Source organism: Hemicordylus capensis, chromosome 1, assembly GCF_027244095.1.
Source record: "Hemicordylus capensis ecotype Gifberg chromosome 1, rHemCap1.1.pri, whole genome shotgun sequence".
In the NCBI taxonomy this organism is placed as follows: Eukaryota; Metazoa; Chordata; class Lepidosauria; order Squamata; family Cordylidae; genus Hemicordylus; species Hemicordylus capensis.
This window is the reverse complement of record NC_069657.1, coordinates 225,395,538-225,414,840: the sequence shown is the minus strand read 5'-3', so window position 1 is coordinate 225,414,840 and position 19,303 is coordinate 225,395,538. Positions and strand designations below refer to the sequence as shown.

General features: G+C 43.7%; 1 protein-coding gene across 4 annotated transcripts in view; it reads left to right on the top strand.

Moving 5' to 3' along the window:
- Positions 1-19,303, top strand: part of PLEKHM3 (pleckstrin homology domain containing M3) — a 129,565-nt gene that overhangs the window by 56,248 nt on the left and 54,014 nt on the right. For 3 of the 4 annotated variants that reach the window (XM_053282784.1, XM_053282783.1, XM_053282786.1), the window contains exons 5-6: positions 1,265-1,458; positions 17,946-18,009. In XM_053282784.1, the coding sequence (XP_053138759.1) occupies positions 1,265-1,458; positions 17,946-18,009 (258 nt within the window). Of the gene's footprint in view, positions 1-1,264; positions 1,459-2,603; positions 2,712-17,945; positions 18,010-19,303 lie in introns of those variants that run through there. The other variant, XM_053282785.1, reaches the window with a different exon arrangement.

Here is a 19,303-nt window from a genome sequence, read left to right as displayed (position 1 = left end):
AATGCATCAATCAATCAATCAATCAATCAATGTGATTAGACTGTGCCTTAATCTTCACTTAACAGAGTCTGCCTTAAGTGTTGCTGATTGTTTTTGTGTTACTGCCTCCTTTAAAAGAAATCAAGTAGAAAAGGAGCAGGGGAAGCAGACTCGAGGGAAGTTGTGTTAGAAAGCTGAATGAGTCTGTTTGAACCTCTGCCATGCTGGCTGGGGTATTTTTCATGAACAAAAGATTGTTAATGTTGTTAACAACACATCCCACTTGACTGGAGTGAAACACGTGCAATTGCATGGAGATAGTAATACCTGTCGGTGTATGAACAGATCTTACACAGGTGCTGCTTCCTCCAATTTGAATGAGCACAGTGCCCCTTCAAAAATGTCTGCTGCAGTCACACAAATTGCTGCCACAAAGCAACATCTGTCAGCATGGTTGTGCAAAGTTAGACATTATTTCTATTACGTTTGACCTGTATACATAAAGTTATTTCCTTCACACAGCTTTTCCTCACAGAGATGTCCCGAGTGCATGCAGCATTTCTGTCTGATCCCTCAATACTTCAAGCTATACAATGAGGAAAGGGGCTGCCTACCTTGCAGGGTCATCATGGGGATGAACAAAGGAAATGTTGCTTAGCCTGAATTTGAGGAGCAGGCCAGTTGCATATAAAAATCCATGTACTCCCTCAGTTGCAGCCTTGGTTACAGGAATGCCTTAAAACATATGTGAATCTTGTATTCATGTAGAAACGTGTATAGGCAATAGCTAGATATGAATAATGGAAGGTGGCTGTAAGTTGAATTAAAATAGCTCTCCAAGTGCCTTTCTAGTGCAATAGAGTTCTCAGAGCAGGACCATTTTAATCCAGCTCATATGGGTTTTTTTGCCAGTGAGTTTTGGTCCAGGCTTTAAACATGTGTATGATTAGAATGCTCTGTAGGACTTCTACTAACTGAATTTCAGTTATTTGAATATCTGAATTCACTTTCTGCATCTCCCCTGTAGCTCCTATATCAGAGTAATGCTATATTAAATAGCACTTCAAGCATCCAAATAGCATTCCAAGTGTTACCCAAGCATCCAATAATGCAGATGCATAAAGACGTCCCTTAAGCCATTTGGATAAATGAGGTTGTATTACACTTCAGAACACTTAAGTGAAACTAGGATAACACTGCTAAGGAGAGAGTATTGATTGCCTGTGAGTATTTAAAGGTTTTATTAGAAGCTGAGCTAAGCTTAATGGATTTCCCCCCCTTTTAGGTATCAAAGCAAGCCAAAGAGTTCCTGGAATATGTGTATGAAGAGCCCTTGATTGACATCCAGCAGGAAAACCCTATGTTGTACAGACACGTTGAGCCACTGGCAACTGTGGTCCGCCTGAGACAGCAGCTGAAATCCCTCCGAGCCTATTTATTCAGCTGCAGAGCAGCAGTGGCCGAAGACCTGCGAAGGAGGTAGGAAGAAGGGGTAGCAGTTGAGAACAAGCTTCCTTGGGGCTCTCTTCCCCTGCTTGTCCATCTCTCACTTCCTGTTCGTGGTTCCCATGACCCAGCAATTAAAGCATTGCCTATTGTGTCTGTCTAGTGATTGTAACTGGATAGCTTCAGTGCAACCGGATTGTCTGCATCCTCAAGAGGTCCTTGATTTATCAGTGCTTCAGGGATATTGGGAGCAAATGCTTACACAAACTCTGAAGGAGGGATGATTTTTGAGGGTACATAGCAAGGTATACATTTATGCCATCATCATATATTGAATATGCAGAGATTGAAACAAGTTCTCCAGAAGACATTTGAAACCGACTTACTCTGTGTTGGACCATTAGTCCATCTGGCTTGGTACTGTCTGCTCTGAGAGCAGCAACTGTCCAAGATCTCTGGCAGAGGCCTTTCCCTGTCCTGCTACTCAAGATCTTTTGAACTGGGGATTGATCCTGGGGCCTTCTGCATATCACTGAGCTGTGACCAACTGTTGCACTTTGAGCCCACTGACACAAACATTCTTACAGCCAGAACTACTGCTGGACGAGCTCCTACTTTAGTGAAGCTTGTGCAACTGCAGGGACACTTCAGTCTTTAAGGCTAATCTGATTACCACTGAAAGTTCTTAGCATCCCAGAGGAACCACAGTTAAAGGAAGCATATAGGCAGTTCTAGCACCGCCCCCCCCTTTCTTTTCCCACCCTTCTATCCATCATTGGGGTCATTGCCTCAGGCAAGCAGGGTGTGCTTTAGAAACACTGCCATGCCCCAGCCCCGCCCGACCCACCCACCACCTAGCGTCCAGGCCCTGAGAAGGACAATAAAAACACTTCCCCTACCCATGCCAGCAACCAATTCTAGAAGCTGTGTTTGGGGCTTACTTTGTCCCATAGGATTCAGCAGGAATTGCTGAGAAACAAGACAGCCCCTGTTTGCATAGTCGTGCCTAGGTTCTGTTTCTTAGTCATGTTAGAGTGGGACAGAATGTTGGGAAACCATTTTTGTAGAGATAAATGATGCCCCTGCTACCCACTCTAAACAGTGGTCTGGTTGGGAAGGAAGAGAGGCTGTGTGAAAACAGATATCTGGGTATTTTTGTCTTGGCTTCTTTATTCCAGTAACAGAAAGGAGATGATCTTTGCTTTCGAAGAGATAACCTATGTCAGTGCCTTGATTAAGAATGTCAAGAACAACTAAGGGAAGATATATTAATGACAGCAAAGTGCTAGGTGTTAATAAACAAACTCCTGTTTAAAATGTGTGTGTGAGTGAATGAAGCAGAAATGCAAAACCACCTGCAACTTGGTGAGGAAGCCCTGTGCAATATTTTGCAAATGATTGCCTTGCTCTTGCACACACATCCACAGGCAAGATTATCTTTTTAGGATGTCCTTCGTTTGTAATACTGGTAATAGTGTCTCCTTCAATTAGTATAAAATTCAAGGCAGGATGGTTTAGGGAGGCTGCAGTTCAGAAAAAGCATCAGAGAAAGAAATTACCGCTTTTGATTAACACCAAAGCAAAACGAATGTTCTGATTAAAATAAAGAGGTAGGGAGGGCCGCACCAAGTCAATGAAGAGAGTAGAAGAAAAGAGATCAAAGGAAAAAGGGAGAGAAAAGCAATGGGGCTCGAAGACATGGGGCAAGGGAGGACAGTGGGGATACTAGCTGAGGCATGAAGAGCCAGAGCTGATGGAAAAAGGTGATAGAAAAGGGTCCAATGGAAGCTGTGAAGAGGCATTCAGGGGAGCAGAGCAACAAAAGCGAACCTGAGAAAATGAGAGCCATCGGAAGCTACAAAGGACTTAAACAAAGGGGGATTAGAGACTGAAGAAGCATTGGAGTGGACAGGGTATAGAAGACAGAGAGTATAAAGTTAAGATGTGGAATTTTATTTTATTTTTATTATTTGGAACAGAGGGAGCTTACGTTTTACCAACTTTCTAGTTTTTACATTAAACTCTGGCTATTGTGGGAGGGTTTGATAGGTACCTGAATGGGTGCACCTGTCAATGAAGATGAGAATTGTAAGGATGGACATGGAGGCTTCATTTAAAACACACACCCCCTCTGAATTAAATGAACATACCTGTAAAAGGTGTTTGGATAGTAGTGCATAGCTTAATTTAATTTCATTTATGGTCAGCTAAGTTGTAATTAACTTAAGACTTCTAATATTATCATCATGAAGGCAAATACAGTGTCTTTGCAGAATTACCACTTTCCCACATTTCCTTCTTTCATGGTATATCCCCACCACATTGTGAGCCTTACTATGTTCCTTTATTACATTATAGCAGCCTGTACATCTATTTTTGTCTTCCTTACACTGAAATGCAATTACTGTTCTTAAGGAACGTGAAGTAATTTGGGGAGGGGGAGGCCACGTTTTTCCATGTGAAATTCTTTTTCTGCTTGCTCTTCATCCCAGTAATATGAATAGCCAATAGTTCTGAGAACACCATCTTGAGGCCCTGTCAGAATTATATAAACAAGCTGTAGCAAAATGTTAATAGTGCCGTCTAGAGAGAACTAAGAGCAGACTGATTAATCATGATGGCACCCTGTTGCTTTTACAGCATGGATCACCTTTCTTAAGAGGGAAAGAGAAGAGTACGCTGAGGTTTTTCTTCTGTAGTTCATTCACATCCATGCTCTTGTTTTAAAATGTACAAGGATGTTTCTGAAAGCATGGCAAAATGGCTACTCATGCTACAATGTGAAATTGCTGTAACTTTTGGAAACCTTCCATGCTTTCTCTCCTTTCAGTCTACATACCAGGCAATGGAAATCACTTTTAGAATTGTTGGTATTCTCCTTGGTCATGAAAATGTTTACAGTCCTGACAAATCACTTTTCCTGAAGACTCCCGGATGCCTGTTGCATTTAATAGTGAAGCTAAGGCCTAGAAGATGCAGGATGGAGGCCATATTTAATACCTGAGGAGCAGAGGTGCTTTACAAAAGTGTGGCTGGCTTGAGGCTAATCTGGATTTTGAAGTCTACAATTATCAATATTAAGTCACTATAGTAGCCATTGTTGGGCTTAGGAGTCCTCAAGCACTATTGCGACCAGTGACACTGAGACCATCCTCTGGGTTCCCCATCTTTGGAAGTAAGGTGGGCAGCAACCACGGAGGGGTTGAGAGCTGGTCTTGTGGTAGCAAGCATGAATTGTCTCCTTAGCTAAGCAGGGTCTGCCCTGGTTGCATTTGAATGGGAGACTGTAAAATATTCAGTGTGAGCACTGTAAAATATTCCCCTCAGGGGATGGAGCCGCTCTGGGAAGAGCAGAAGGTTTCAAGTTCCCTCCCTGGCAGCATCTCCAAGATAGGGCAGAGAGAGATTCCTGCCTGCAACCTTGGAGAGGCTTCTGCTAGTCTGTGAAGACAATACTGAGCTAGATAGACCAATGGTCTGATTCAGTATATGGCAGCTTCCTATGTTACTGTGAGGGCCTGCTTCTGGTGATGGCAGCCTGGCTTTGCAATGTGCTTTCTAGGGACAGTTGTCAATAATCAGGTGCCAAGGTTTAGTCCTGAGAGGAAACCTATTGGCCAATGAGTAGAAGGCAATGGTGATATTAGTCTCTTGGCTGAGGGGCCCATACCACCGCTGTCGCCTTGTCAGCTTTCTTTTGTAAATAGACTCCACCCTCCAAGAAGACATGGAAATCAGAGCAACTGTTTTGCAACTGACTCTGCTCTCTGCAGGCACTCAAACTGCTACAGAAAACCGTATTATGCATGATACTGAGGAAATGTCCACATCACTTGCTCTACGTATATCAGCAAGGGAGAAAGAAAGCCAAAAGAGAGTGATTACTACTAAGCAACCAACCCCACTTCATCAAACCACTATGAGCCCAGAGACTGCAGATTCACTGAAAGACTGAGGAATGACTTTTTATGTTAGTCTTTCAGAAAGGGGTAGCTGGCTTGCCTAGGCCCTTTCTGTATCTATACACATGCACAAGCATGTTGGTGAGCAACTTAACACATGTGCAAGTTTACCTTATTTGGCAGTAAGGTATCCTGTGCGGATAAGCTGACTGGCTGGCCATCTCACAGGCCCCCAAATTACCAATTGGAATCTGGAGTGTCACAATTCACAGACCTCTTGGGAAATAAACTGTCCAGATTACCAGTTCACATGAGATATTTTCAAGTTCGTACACTCCACAGGAGCAGCTCATTGTTCCAGGTTTCCAAAAGACCATGTTGAAGTAATAAGCCTTATTACACATTGTGAAACTTTTTAGAAACGTAAAGCTGACATTACACAACCTTTCAAAAGCCAAGTTCAAATTATTACTAAAATAATTGCACACACATTTTCAAATATTTGCATGTGGGTTTACAAGGAATCTGCTCAAATTGCTGCGTTTCAGTCATTTCAGCAGGAGGTAATACAATTAGGCCTTTTTGGGGAAAGAGATTAGAAAATCCTGGACATATTGTCAGGATTGACAGTTGTCAATATGTTTACATTGCCTTAAGAATGCTCTGAGTCTGAGATTCAAAATTGTTTCCATTAGCAGAAAGCTTGAAAAACAGTCTCTACCCATATCCAACTTACATGTGTCACTTGCTTGCAGCAATTTTTAAAATTGTACCTGCAAAAACAGCATCCACCTTATTGCTGAAGTAGATGGCAGGTTAGCCATTTAACTGCTTCCGCCCTATGCTTCATTTTCAGAGATGAATAGACTAGATTGCTAATTGCAGTTTCTTAAAAAAATAGTTATTCTGAATTAGACGGTCAACTTAGAATATTCTAAGTTAGGGTTAAATTCTATCTGGTGAAGAAGATGTTCTCTTAAATACCCAGGACCTAAATCATTTAGAACTATATAGGTTGTTGTTGTTGTTATTTATTATTACATTTATATCCCGCTCTTCCTCCAAGGAGCCCAGAGCGGTGTACTACATACTTGAGTTTCTCTTTCACAACAACCCTGTGAAGTAGGTTAGGCAGAGAGAGGTGACTGGCCCAGAGTCACCCAGCTAGTTTCATGGCTGAATGGGGATTTGAACTCGGGTCTACCCGGTGCTAGTCCAGCACTCTAATCACTACACCACGCTGGCCTTGTATTTTGTTTGGAAACTTATTAGCAGCCAGTGTAGCTCTTTCAGCACAGGAGTGATATCTCTCTGAGATGACCCAGAGACCAGCCTGGCTGCCACAGTCTGTACCAACTGCAGTTTCCAGACTACATACAAAGGCAGCCCCACACGCCGTGCATTGCTGTAGTCTGGAGCTTACCAGCTTATGTACCACTGTTCTGAGGTAGTTTATCTCAAGAAAAAGATGCAGCTGGCATACCAGCTAAGAATATTCTGAGTGAAATAGGTTGTGGATGGGAACAGATCAGGGTTGCCTTTGGGGAGAACTAAGGATTCGAGGACTGATGTGCCTGGAGGGAGAAGTGGTGGAAATCTAGTGGGCTGTTGCAGGGGAAGGGTTAGGCCAGGAGTGTCCGGGCTTATGGCTCATGCACCCTACATGTTAATGAGCCAGCAGTGGCTCAAGGCATTTGCCCAGCTGCAGCGAATCATGAAGCATGATCTCATCCTCCACCTCACCAGCCCCACCCCCTGCACTGGAGCCCACACCTGGTGCCCACCTTCTCCTCTCTTTCACTGGCCTCCCTCTCCCAGGCACACTCTGCCTGCCTGCCTGCCCAGGGGGTGGGGCTGGTCCTGGATGCTCTTTGTGTAGCAGCTCGCATCCTGCTGTTTCACCCGCTTGAAGTTTGCCTGCTCATCCTTGCTGCTCGCTCACATGCTGGGGAGGCAAGTGGCACTGGCTGTGAGCTCTCTGTTGCTTGCTGCCACTTCTCCGCAGCAGTGCACTTTTCCACTTTTCCTCCTCTTCCTCCTCCTCCTCCATTCAAACATCCCACAGGAACTCCAAAGAAAGGACTTGCCGAAGTGCAGTTCTGGGGTAGGGATGTGTACGGAACCGGCGGGGGCCAGTTTGAAGGTGGGGCGGTCACCTTTAAGGGCAGGGGAGGGTGCACTCCCCCCCCCCGACAGCATTTCTCCTGCCAGCGCTCTCTTAAAAACTGGTCCAGCATGGCAGCAGAATACCTCCCTGACGCCCCGTTCCCTCTTCGGTCCAGAAGTAACTGGAAGTACCCTGCATATGCATGCCGGGGTACGTGCAATATGCGCCTGCATGACATGCGTGCACTGATGAGCAAGCACAGTGTGCGCACGTGCCAGACGCATGTGGAGCACTTCCAGTCACTTCTGGATCGAGGAGGGAACGGGGAGGCAGGGAGTTACGCTGCTGCCCCGCCAGACTGGTTTTTAAGAGAGGGCCGGTGGGGGAAATGCCATGGGGGGAGTAAGTGTATCCTTTTCCTCCCTTAATGATGTCCCCCCCCCCCAATCTTTGAAGTGGCCGAACCACTGGCCATTCAAATCTGTTCGGAGGCCCATAAAAGGTCTTCTGAACAGGTTCATGCACATCCCTGTTCTGGGGAGACAACTTGCAGCGAGCAATGGAGGGACAGTAATGACCAACAGACTGCGAGTGGGCGGAGCAGCTGGATGCAGGCTGCTATGGCAAGACAGAGGTTGCTGGTTCAAATCCCCACTGGTATGTTTCCCAGACTATGGGAAACTCCTATATTAGGCAGCAGCGATGAGGAAGATGCTGGGAGGCATCATCTCATACTGCGTGGGAGATGGCAATGGTAAACCTCTCCTGTACTCTACCAAAGAAAAACCACAGGGCTCTGTGGTCGCCAGGAGTTGACACCGACTCAACGGCACACTTTACCTTTACCTGGCCAGATAACTTTGAGCCCCACTCCCATATTAGGCAGTTAATGTATATTCTCCCTCTCCGTTCTTCTCCCGGCTTCTGCTACCCAAGGGGTACTGATTATACTCCCCTGGCTTTGAAAGCTCTGGTATTGAATGCCAGGTCAGTGCATGGTAAGACTTCTGCCATCCAGGCACTTATCCTGGACTGGCCCACCAACCTGGCATGTGGGACAGAGAGCTAGTTGGAAAAGGCAGGAGGAGTTCACCTATCCTAGTTTGTCCCCCGTGACTCTGTGTTCTGTGGGAGACTCAGCCTGGGAGGGGAGTTGTCATGATTCCATCATTCATTCCTGGTGCACTGTCTAGGAATCCCATTGTTTTGAGTGCCTGCACCCAGTGGTAGGTTTCTGAGACAGGATTGTCATTCTGCTACCGTACTGCTCACCCTGCTGGTGGTGGGTGGTTTCAGAAGAGGTATTGGGTCCCCCTAGGCTTATTGCCTTGGAAGTCTTTAAAATACACACCAAAGGTCCTCCTGTGTGGGCAACCATGGGCCTGTCAGGTGCACTCATATGTCAGATTATACTCTGGACCTGGTTTTTACAGGACAGGATGATAGTGGTCTGTGATCGCTCTGTTGTAATCAACAAATCATTGCCTAGTGGATTTTTGGTTTTCTTCGTTTCTGCTTGCTACACAGGTGGGAGACTTGTTAAGATAATCAGTCCATCCGAGGAGACAGGTGGATCCCCTCAATGTTGTATTGCTCTTGAGGAGATTCCAGTTGCCAATACTACCAAAGCCCCAGTTGACCTCTGGTATGAGGAAATGACCTTAGTTTTCCTTGGAGCTAAGAGCAATGAGGCAGACAAAAAGCCTCACTGGAGGAAGGCTTGAGACAAATCCCGCCAAATATAGATAGGACTCACTTTGGGGATTACTCTGTGGCAGTCATGATGGCAAAGTGTAATCACTCCACCAACACCAACTCTGCCAGCGGAGCTTTTCTGAGTGGTGAGGTCACCTTGAGTGGAGAAGAGCTCTAAAGACCTACTTGTTCCATCATGCCTTAGGTCCTAAGGTCCTAAGGCTTAGGATATAGTTACCACCATGCTGCTCCTGTTAACTGAATTGTGTGTGTGTGTGTGTGTGTGTGTGTGTGTGTGTGTGTGTGTGTGTGTTTAAATTGTGTGTGTTTTTAAATCTGCTGTTAACTACCTTGCATCAACTGGCAAAAGATGGAAGAAAAATAGAAACATAAAAATAAATTTTTGTAGATCAAGGAAAAACCTTTGTACTTCTTGGCCGAGTTCTAGAAATTTCTAGTCCAACTTACCTAACTTTTCAACTAGAAACTTGAAAAATAGAATGAACTGTGAGAAGCGCTGCCTATAATGTTGGGTGGAAAAAGGCATTTTTTAATATAGTTTAAATTTGTTTAGTACTTTGTTGTGTAAATCTGTATATCACCTTACTTCATTTATGGTAAAATTATAGGGCATATCTTTTGTATTTATTACTTGGTTGAGGAACGTAATTCTGTTGACTTTTATTTTTATTTTTTATTTTTATTTTTTTGGAAGCTTCTTCTGCATATTTGTAAAAAAATTTTTTTATAAAATACATAAAGTTGTTTTTAGGTTGTTGTTTTGTTTGGTTGGTTTTTTTAAGCAGAAGGGTACACCAGGTGGGGTGGTGAGGGCTATATTAAGCCAAGCAAGATGGAGGTGCTCATTGTGAGGGATCGGAATTTAGGGGATGAGTTATATATTCCTCTGCTGGATGGGGTCACACTCCCCCAGAAGGCACAGGAACACAGCTTGGGAGTGTTCTTGGATCCAGACCTCACCACGGTATCTCAGGTGGAGGCCATGGCCAGGAGTGCTTTCTATCAGCTTCGGCTGATTCGACAGCTGCGTCCATTCCTTGAAGAGAACGATCCCAAAACAGTGGTGCATTAGCTGGTAACCTCCAGGGTCGACTACAGCAATGCGCTCTATGTAGGGCTGCCTTTGTACGTAGTTCAGAAACTTCATTTAGTTCAAAATGTGGCAGCCAGATTGGTCTCTGGGGTAGCCCGGAGAGACCATATTATGCCTGTCTTAAAACAGCTGCACTGGCTGCTGATATGATTCCAGGTGAAATACAAAGTGCTGGTTATTACCTTTAAAGCTCTGAACAGCTTGGCTCCGGGTTACCTTAGAGAGTGCCTTCTTCGCTATGATCCCCATCATTCGTTGAGGTCATCTGGAGAGGTCTGTCTCCAGTTATCACCGGTACGTCTGGTGGCGACTTGGAGCTGGGCCTTTTATGTGGCTGCTCCTGGTCTGTGGAATGCACTCCCAGCAGATATCCGCAGTTTGGGCTCGCTGTGGGCTTTTAAGAGAGCCCTAAAAACTTTGGCCTGGCCTTCCAAGGCTCGTAAAGTGTTGTTGTTTTAAAAGGTATTTTAATTGGCTTTAAATGGTTTTAATTATTTTTAAATTGTTTTTATATTGTTTTTCACACTTTGTTTTCGATTGTGTGTTTTTATGTCTTTTAAAAGTTGTTGTACACCACCCAGAGCCTCTGGTTGGGGCGGTTTATAAATGTATGTATGTATGAATAAATAAATAAATAAATAAATAAATATATTGAGAGCCTTTTGGATCGTTCCAGGATGCAGTTCATCTGCACAACACACATCTCCTTTTCACTATTATGGGGGTAGTCTGACAAGAGAGAATGACTAGATTGCACAGTCTTGCTTCTCAGGCACTGAGGCCAAGTCACAGTTGCACTGCTGCATTGCCGTTGGAGGGAATTAAAGTTGGTTCTGCTGATGATTCTTTTATGCCCTTGTGGGGGCAAGGTTGCTCACACTGGCTGCTGCTGCCCACCTTCAGCCACCAAAATGCAGGGGAAAGTGTGTCCCGGACAGGACAAGCACTTTCTCCCAAAAATGCAGGACATCCCGCATAATGCAGGAATATTGGCATCCCTATCTCTGATGGTTTTTAACATCTACATGAAACAGCCGGGTGAGATCATCAGGAGATTTGGAGTAGGGTGTTATCAATATGCTGATGACACACAAATCTATTTCTCCATGACATCATCATCGGGAAATGGCATAACACCCCAAAATGCCTGCCTACAGCCAGTAGTGGACTGGATGAGGGATAATAAATTGAAACTCAATCCAAGCAAGATGGAGGTACTGATGATAAGGGGTCATACTTTGAGGGATATAATAGATATTCTGGTTTTGGATGGGGTTGCACTCTCACTGAAGGAACAGTTACATAGCTTGGGAGTGCTTCTGGACCCAGGCCTTACTCTAGTTTCTCGGGTTGCGGCTATGGCCTGGAGTGCTTTCTATCACCTTGGGTTGATATGACAGCTGCCAGGCGCAGAGGGAGGCTGGCGGTGGCCCATGTTCAGCCACCGCCGTGGCCCCCTGGCCCCGCCCCCTGTGCCTGATGTCAGACGCAGGGGGCTGGCTAGCCACACCAAGTGTGTGGGGCATGGTGCAGGGACGTCAGGTACGGGAGCATGGTCTTCCTCTCAAACGGGACTGTGCGGCCCCGTTTGGGAGGGAGATTGGCCCCACTGCATTGGCAGTGAGTCCAGGAGCAGCTCTCTTGCTTTAAAAGGCAGGGAGAGTCACTCCGCCCAGTGGTGACCCGTTCGCCCCTGACAGCTGAGACCATTCCTTGAAGATAATGATGATCTCAGAACTGCGGTGCTGCATTCTCTGGTAACCTCTAGACTTGACTACTGCAATGAGCTCTACCTGGGGCTGTGTTTGTGTATAGTTCGCAAACTTCAGATGGTCCAGAACGCAACGGCTAGATTTGTCTCCGGGGTTTCTCAGAGAAACCATATTATGCCTGTTTTAAAACAATTGCATTAGCTATCAAGAGGTTTCTGGGCAAAATACAAAATGCTGGTAATTACCTTTAAAGCCCTAAATGGCTTAGGGCTGGGTTACCTGGGAGAGTGCCTTTTTCTGCATGATCCCCACCACTCATTAAGATCATCGAGGAGGTCCGTCTCCAAATGCCGCCAGCTCGTCTGGCGGTGACTTGGGAGCGTGCCTTCTCTGTAGTCGCTCCTGGGCTGTGGAATGCGTTTGTGGTTTAACATCTTTACCAGCCTTCAAAAGAGCCCTTAAGACACATTTTTAAGCCTGGCTTTTAGTAATCTTTACTACTTTAGTAAAAGTAGTAATGTTTTAAATTGCTGTTTTAACAGTTTGTATTATTTTGTCCTTATTGTGTTTATTCTTGAGAACCACTTAGAGCCTTTGGAATCAGGTGGTATATAAATTGAATAAATAAAATAAATAAGTTTTCTTGATGCTTAAATCATGTAAAAACAGGTGGATAAATAATTGTTATTTGTTGCCTAAAACCTGGTGCCTAGCCAGCCTATTTGTATGAGTACTTAAATCTTATGTATATCTTTCATTGCCACCAGAACACTTGATTAATTTACTCTTCCTGCCAGCTGCCTTGATTTCTTTGAGCTGCAGTGTGAACTGGGGAATTTACTCTGTGCTTATCACATTTGTACTTTGACTTTTAGCATAGGCTTAGGCAGGTCTGTTTGCAGTCGTTTTAGCCAAGCTGTCAGGGTGTTTAATTCAGTCGAGAAAAATTGCTTAGAGCTGGTGACAAACTGTCTCTTAAATGCCTTCAGAGAGTATGTATTGCTAGCAAAGTAACGTAGCTACAAACCTTGCAACTTCGTCCCAATACAGAAAACAAAACCTTATCTGTGGTTCTGTTTGGTAAGCGATAACCTTTTGTTTGTGCAGATATATAACCTGATAAGGCTAAGAGGTGAGGATGGATGAAATGCTGGTTCTATCTTACATTACTGTTTTGCTTCAAACAATTGTCACTGGAAAAGAAATTGACACATGTGGCACTGAGATTCTTGCCCTGACTGGATTGAATGCCTTCTAATCCTTCCCAACCCATTAGACAGGAGCCTACATCAGTATTGATTGATGCTATCAGTTTTTCAGGTGGTTCATCCAGAAGTAGCTCTAGCTTGGTCTTTCCTTCCTTAGACAGGTTAACTACTACCCAATATTTTTGCATGTCCAGAAGAGAGCATTTCTTCAGACAGTGTTCTGGGCTTTCTAATCTGGAATTAGTGTTGTTACTCTGAGACAGGACACTGTATTGCAGTGATTTTTGGACTTTAAAACTTCAGGGAACCCTTCCACATTGACTCCTAATCTGAGGAACTCCTGCATATTCAAAATTTGTCTAGCGACTGAGGCCAGTGGAACTTCTAGGAACCTACGTGAACTCTGACTGAGCAGTTTAAACCCAGTGACTCAAAATGCACCATTTTAGAGGCTCTGTTTCTGCTGTTGAATTTCACCTTTTGGTGCTACCTCCTTACATTACCGCAGGAGATACTACTTACCCACTGACTTCTTTCCAATTCAGGACCTGATGATGATGATGATGATAAATATTTATATGCTACTTACTGTTCAACAAAAAATTCTGAAAGTGGTTTACCTCACAAAATGAATGAGTACATTGTTCCTGTCCCAAAAGGGCTCACAATCTAAAATGAAGCCCAAGGGAAACCTCAGCAACAGAGAGGGATGCTGTGCTGGAATGAATCGCAAGAGTTGCTCTCCCCCTGAGAAATATAAGAGAGGTACTACTTTGAAAGGTGCCTCTTTGCCCAGTTAGCAGGAGTTAGGGATGTGTACGAGCCAATTTGACACTTCCAAAAGGAAGCGACAAACTGGCTCGAATGCTGGTATTCGAACTGGCTCAGCTGGTGGGGGGGGGCTTTAAAAGAGCGGGTACCTGCACGCCCCCACCCTGATGCTTTTCCGTCACCAACACTCGCTTTTTCAAAAGATACGCAGTGCTGCATCCTGTGGCCCTGCTTTGATGTCGGCACTGCACGCGCACTGGCCGTTTGCATGGTATGCTGACCATGTGCATGCCAATGCTTGCTTCAGCCCTGTGCGTCTCTTGAGAAACCGAGCTCCGGGGGGGGGCGGGGGCAAACAGGTAAGGAGCGCCTTAGCCGTTCTTTTAAAGGCAGTCCCCCTGCCACCTGAGAGAGTGCACGAACTGTTAATGCACATCCCTGGCAGAGGTAACTATCATAATAATACCTTCTTGAGAATACCTTCTTTCCCCCCACTTCCTCCTTCATCAGAGCAGCCTGTCCCCCTTTCCAGCTGTTGTGATTTCTGTCTACATATGTCATTTCAGTGTTCCATTTGTATGTTGTAAGGTATTTACAAATCTGCTCCAGCACCACAGCAAAGGAAGAGCAGTTTTCCTGTGTCAGGTTTTCCTTCTAAACCAAGCACTTTTGCAGTGCTGTGGCTCTCAAGATTTAAACTGATTTCTCAGTGTGAATAAAAAGACACTGTTTGCTGGTGCTGCTTCATGCAAAGTCCTATCTTGAACTAAAATGCCGTGTCTGGACTGACCTCCATCTGACCTTGAACATGCTCATAATGCTATCTTTAAAGCACTCAGCCCCTAGATGCAACTGGTTCTGTCCATTAGGAGCATGATCTTCATGGCACTGAGTGCCCTCTGCTCCCTTTGATTTCGATGAGCGGAGCGCCTTAATGCACTTGGAGTGCTGCTGTCAGTTGTAGTCTTTGGTTATTCTGCGGTTTGCTTCCATCACAAACCAGTAAGGCATGTTTCCACAGCAAATATGGGTTCCATAAAAACAAAACCGAAAAAAATGGGACAGGCCTTTGTTGTTGTTTTGGCTTTCCCCTGGTCCCGGTTTCCATGGTAATGGGAATAAGTATATTCCTTCTACTGTACTCCCTTGTAGTCCACTTGTAGTCATTGTATTTCATATTTGGGAGATGGAGAGAGAAAGCATTAGAGATTTCTTCCATTTGAAGCAGAGGAAGTTTGGGGATATCTTTCCACATCCATGCCAATTGCTAGCTTGAGGGCAGGGCCACTTTATTACTGGGTTTCCCTGCAAAATTGATGTCCCCCCCCCGCCCAAAAGCAGCTACTTAAACAATATTTGCAAATACATGTAAAATACAAAAATAAGACACATGGTTCCAACTTATCAATGTACTCTTATTGTTAACTGGCCTTTTTGAAAAAATGTATCTTGTTGCCACCTGCATCGTCATATATAAATATAATTGGGAGGATTAGAAATAACCACTTTCCCCCAAACTCTTGAATATCAGTCACATGTGTCTGGAGCATGTTCTGTCTGCCATTAATATACAGTACAGTACTTTATTTTTGTAGCAGTTGACAAACATAGGATGAATTTATCTCCAGACAGCAACTGAATCATAGATTTGTAACAAAGTTTAATGTTAATCAAATGTAAAGTAAAATCCATATAGTCATTTCACATGATGGGGCATTTTGGCTTGTCAAGAAATTAACCAAGGAAAGATGAGCCAAAAACAACAACCATCTTATGGCTGGTGAAAATAAACTCAGAGGTCCATTCAAATGCCACTATTTCCAGATTTAAAATTAGGTCATTTGGTTTTTATTTTATTTTTAAAGCTGAGGAATGTTGTCAATAGATATACATATCTGCTTATTCAGTTCTGAGAGAAAAAATCTCTGTTGAAAGTTAGTACTGGCATTTTTCAACACTTTGGATAGAATGAAAACACTACTTCTACTACTGCTGCTGCTGCTGCTACTACTACTACTACTACTATGGATATTTATATACTGCTTTTCAAACATAGTTCTCCAAGCAGTTTACATAGGAAGATAAACAAGTAATAAATGAGGTGGTCCCCTGTCCCCAGAGGGCTCACAGTCTAAAAAAATAGCAGGAGTCTAGGAAGATAGTGTGAATTTATTGCTGGAACCATCTCTTGAAACATCCTTTCTTCTGGAAACTGTTGTACTTGGTCAGTGATGGTTCTTTAAATACATTTTAAAGTGATGGTTCTTTAAATACATTGTTAAAAGGATCTGGCCAGTGTTCTTCAGAATCATCCGAAGAGAACTCATGTTGGAGGAGCAGTGGCTGTGGCTCTGAGGTTGAGCAACTACTTCTGGTGTCTTAAACAGAAATAGGTAGGTTTAGTGTAGCACAGAGGGGGAGCTAGTCTAGCATCATATTTAAGAGCATGGCTCATTGAGCTACTAACGCTCAAGTTTCAACTCCACCATCAATTTGTTGAATGACCTTTTGGCAAGCCACCAGTCTATTTCACAGTTTGCTCTCATCTGTCATGTAGAGATAATGCTTGCCACCTTATGAGAGTGCAATAAGAATTAATTGAGAGCATATTTGTGAAGTGTGCTTAGAAAAAGCTTTTTATGTGTGCTATTTTTATTGTAGTATCCATTTCCAAGGGACCCCACTATATGATTATATTTGATGATATGTGAGATAGCTGCAATATTTTTGTCTATATAAAATACACCTTGAAGAAAAACCAGCAAGAAACAGCACAGGAGTAGTTAGATCTCAATAGATCTGTCTGTGTGTGTTGACCCTACAGAAGCAGTTCTTACAGAAGTTATTTTTAAAGTAGAAATAGTGGTTGATATACTGCACAGGGAGCACCAACAGTTGTAGCCGGCACCCCTGCAAGTCTATAAACACCTTTTGACAAAGCTGTGCTTTAGGGCAGTTCCACTCCATTGTAAAGTTGAATGCCCATAGGAACATAGAAAACTGCCATATACGGAGTCAGACCATTGCTCCATCTAGCCCAGTATTGTCTACAGACTGGCAGCTGCTTCTCCAAGCTTACAGGCAGGAATCTCTCTCAGCCCTATCTTGAAGATGCCAGGGTGGTGGAACCTTCTGAATGCAAGCATGCAGGTGCTCTTCCCAGAGTGGACCCATCCCCTAAGGGGAATATCTTATAGTATTCACATGTAGTCTCCCATTCAAATGCAAACCAGGATGGTCCCTGCTTAGCAAAGGGGACAATTGATGCTTGCCACCACAAGACCCGCTCTCCTCTACAGTTGTGTGATGAGTGTTACATCACACAACTACAATAACCCCTGCTAACTTGGCAAATAGGCACCTTTTAACGTGGTGATTCTCTTTATTTAGCGGGGGGAGCATAACTGGCCCTATCCACCCTTAGCACAGTACCTCCAGTGACTGTTGCTGGTGTCTATCTTGTGTGTTTTTTCCGATTGCGAGCCCTTTGGGGACAGGGATCAATCTTATTGATTGATTGATTGTGTAAACTGCCCTGAGCAATTTTTGGAAGGGCGGTACAGAAATTGAATTAATAATAATAATAATAATAATAATAATAATAATAATAATAATAATTTGTGCAGCTTTACAATGGAGCTGTACTGCCCTGAAAAATAGCACCATTGATGATGTTGACAGATGTGCAGGGACTCTAGAAGTGCTGCAACCATCGGTGTTCCCCTTGGTGCGATATGTCAATGACCGAAGGCAGATGAAAGAGTAGAGCTGTAGCTGCTGACAATTTCCTGTATGAATCCTTCCTGTGGAAGCAGGAAAGAACAGCCTGTACAAAATGGTACAAAGGCAGATGGTGCTGCTTTATCCAACAACATCTTTTAAAATGTGGGGGACAAGTGGAAGATAGCTTTCAAAAGATGAATGAAGAATGTAATATTTTTCACGTTCCAAGGAAGGTTGTGTACTTTGAAAACTATGCAAACTCACTCTTATTTTGTTTTGTCTTTTAAGAATTTTCCCCAGAGAGTATCTCCTTCAACAGATCCATCTGTATTCTTTGGCAGACTTACAGCAGGTAAGCGACTTCAGCATGTCCAGATATTGGATTTTGTTGTTATTAATTCAACTTATAAACCACACATAATGCCCACTTATTGATTTGTTTAAAAATATATATCCCACTTTTAACATGTTTCAAAGTGGCTTAGAAAAACAGAGTTAAGAATATAATAAGAAATCAAATACAAATAAAACTATAAATGTATATACACTTTTCACAAATTACATTGTGTATGGTTGTTGGATGAATCTTGAATTCCACATGAACAGGTTTGCTTCAAAGGCCTATTCTCATTGAGGTGGTAAACCTGAGTCTTAGCTGTACTCCTTTAGACTGAATGCACCGTCTGTTTTTGTATTTTTGAATGCCACACATAGAAAACTTGCATTTCAAGGAGAAGACTTCTAGCTTAGCGATTTTTCTGACATGCCTGTTTCTGTGTGCAGGGTATGTTCTGGTATGGAGGAACATTCAGTTATGTAAATTTCCTGCCTGAAGTGGGCACAGTTCCAGAAACAAGTTTCTGACAAAAGTGCGATCAAAGCCAGAGCTTAACAGTGTCAGTTCACATTAATTGCATATTTTTGTTCTACCACTATTGATTATGAGAATTCCTTTAACTGTCTGGACAAGATTTAATGATGTCAATAAAGGAGAACTTCAGTGCTGTGGTCAAGCTATGTTTCTGATTTGAATGACCCAGCCTTGGCCACAGGCTTGACCAATCAGTATGTGAAATTTTAGCCCGACCCCAACACCGTTGTCTCTCTCATTAGTTCCTCTTTTCTTCAGCTTCAAGTCTTCTCCTCCCCTCCACTTTCCCCCAGGTCCCTGTTTGCTCCATTTACCCTTAGTCCATTACCAACTGGCCCCTTCCTTTTTATTCACCCTCCCTCTGAGATCACTACCCCTTGTATGCCAAGATCACAGTTTCTGAACTGTGTCCTAATTGTACGAACAGAATATAGGAACAACCCTGCTGGATCAGGCCCAAAGCATGCCGTCTCTCCTGCTGTTGCTTCCCTACAACTGGTATTCAAAGGCATCCTGCCTCTGAACCTTAAGGTAGCCTAAAAGTTCCAAGACTAGTAGCTAGCAATAGACCTATCCTCCATGGATTTGTCCAGGCCCCTTTTAAAGCCATCCAAGCCAGTGGCCATCACCACATCCTGTGGCAGAGAATTCCATAGATTAATTATGTGCTGTGTGGAAAAGTACTTCTTTTTGTCAATCCTAAATTTCCTGGCCATCAGTTTCATGCAATGACCCCTAGTTCTAGTGTTGTGAGATAGGGAGAAACATCTATTAT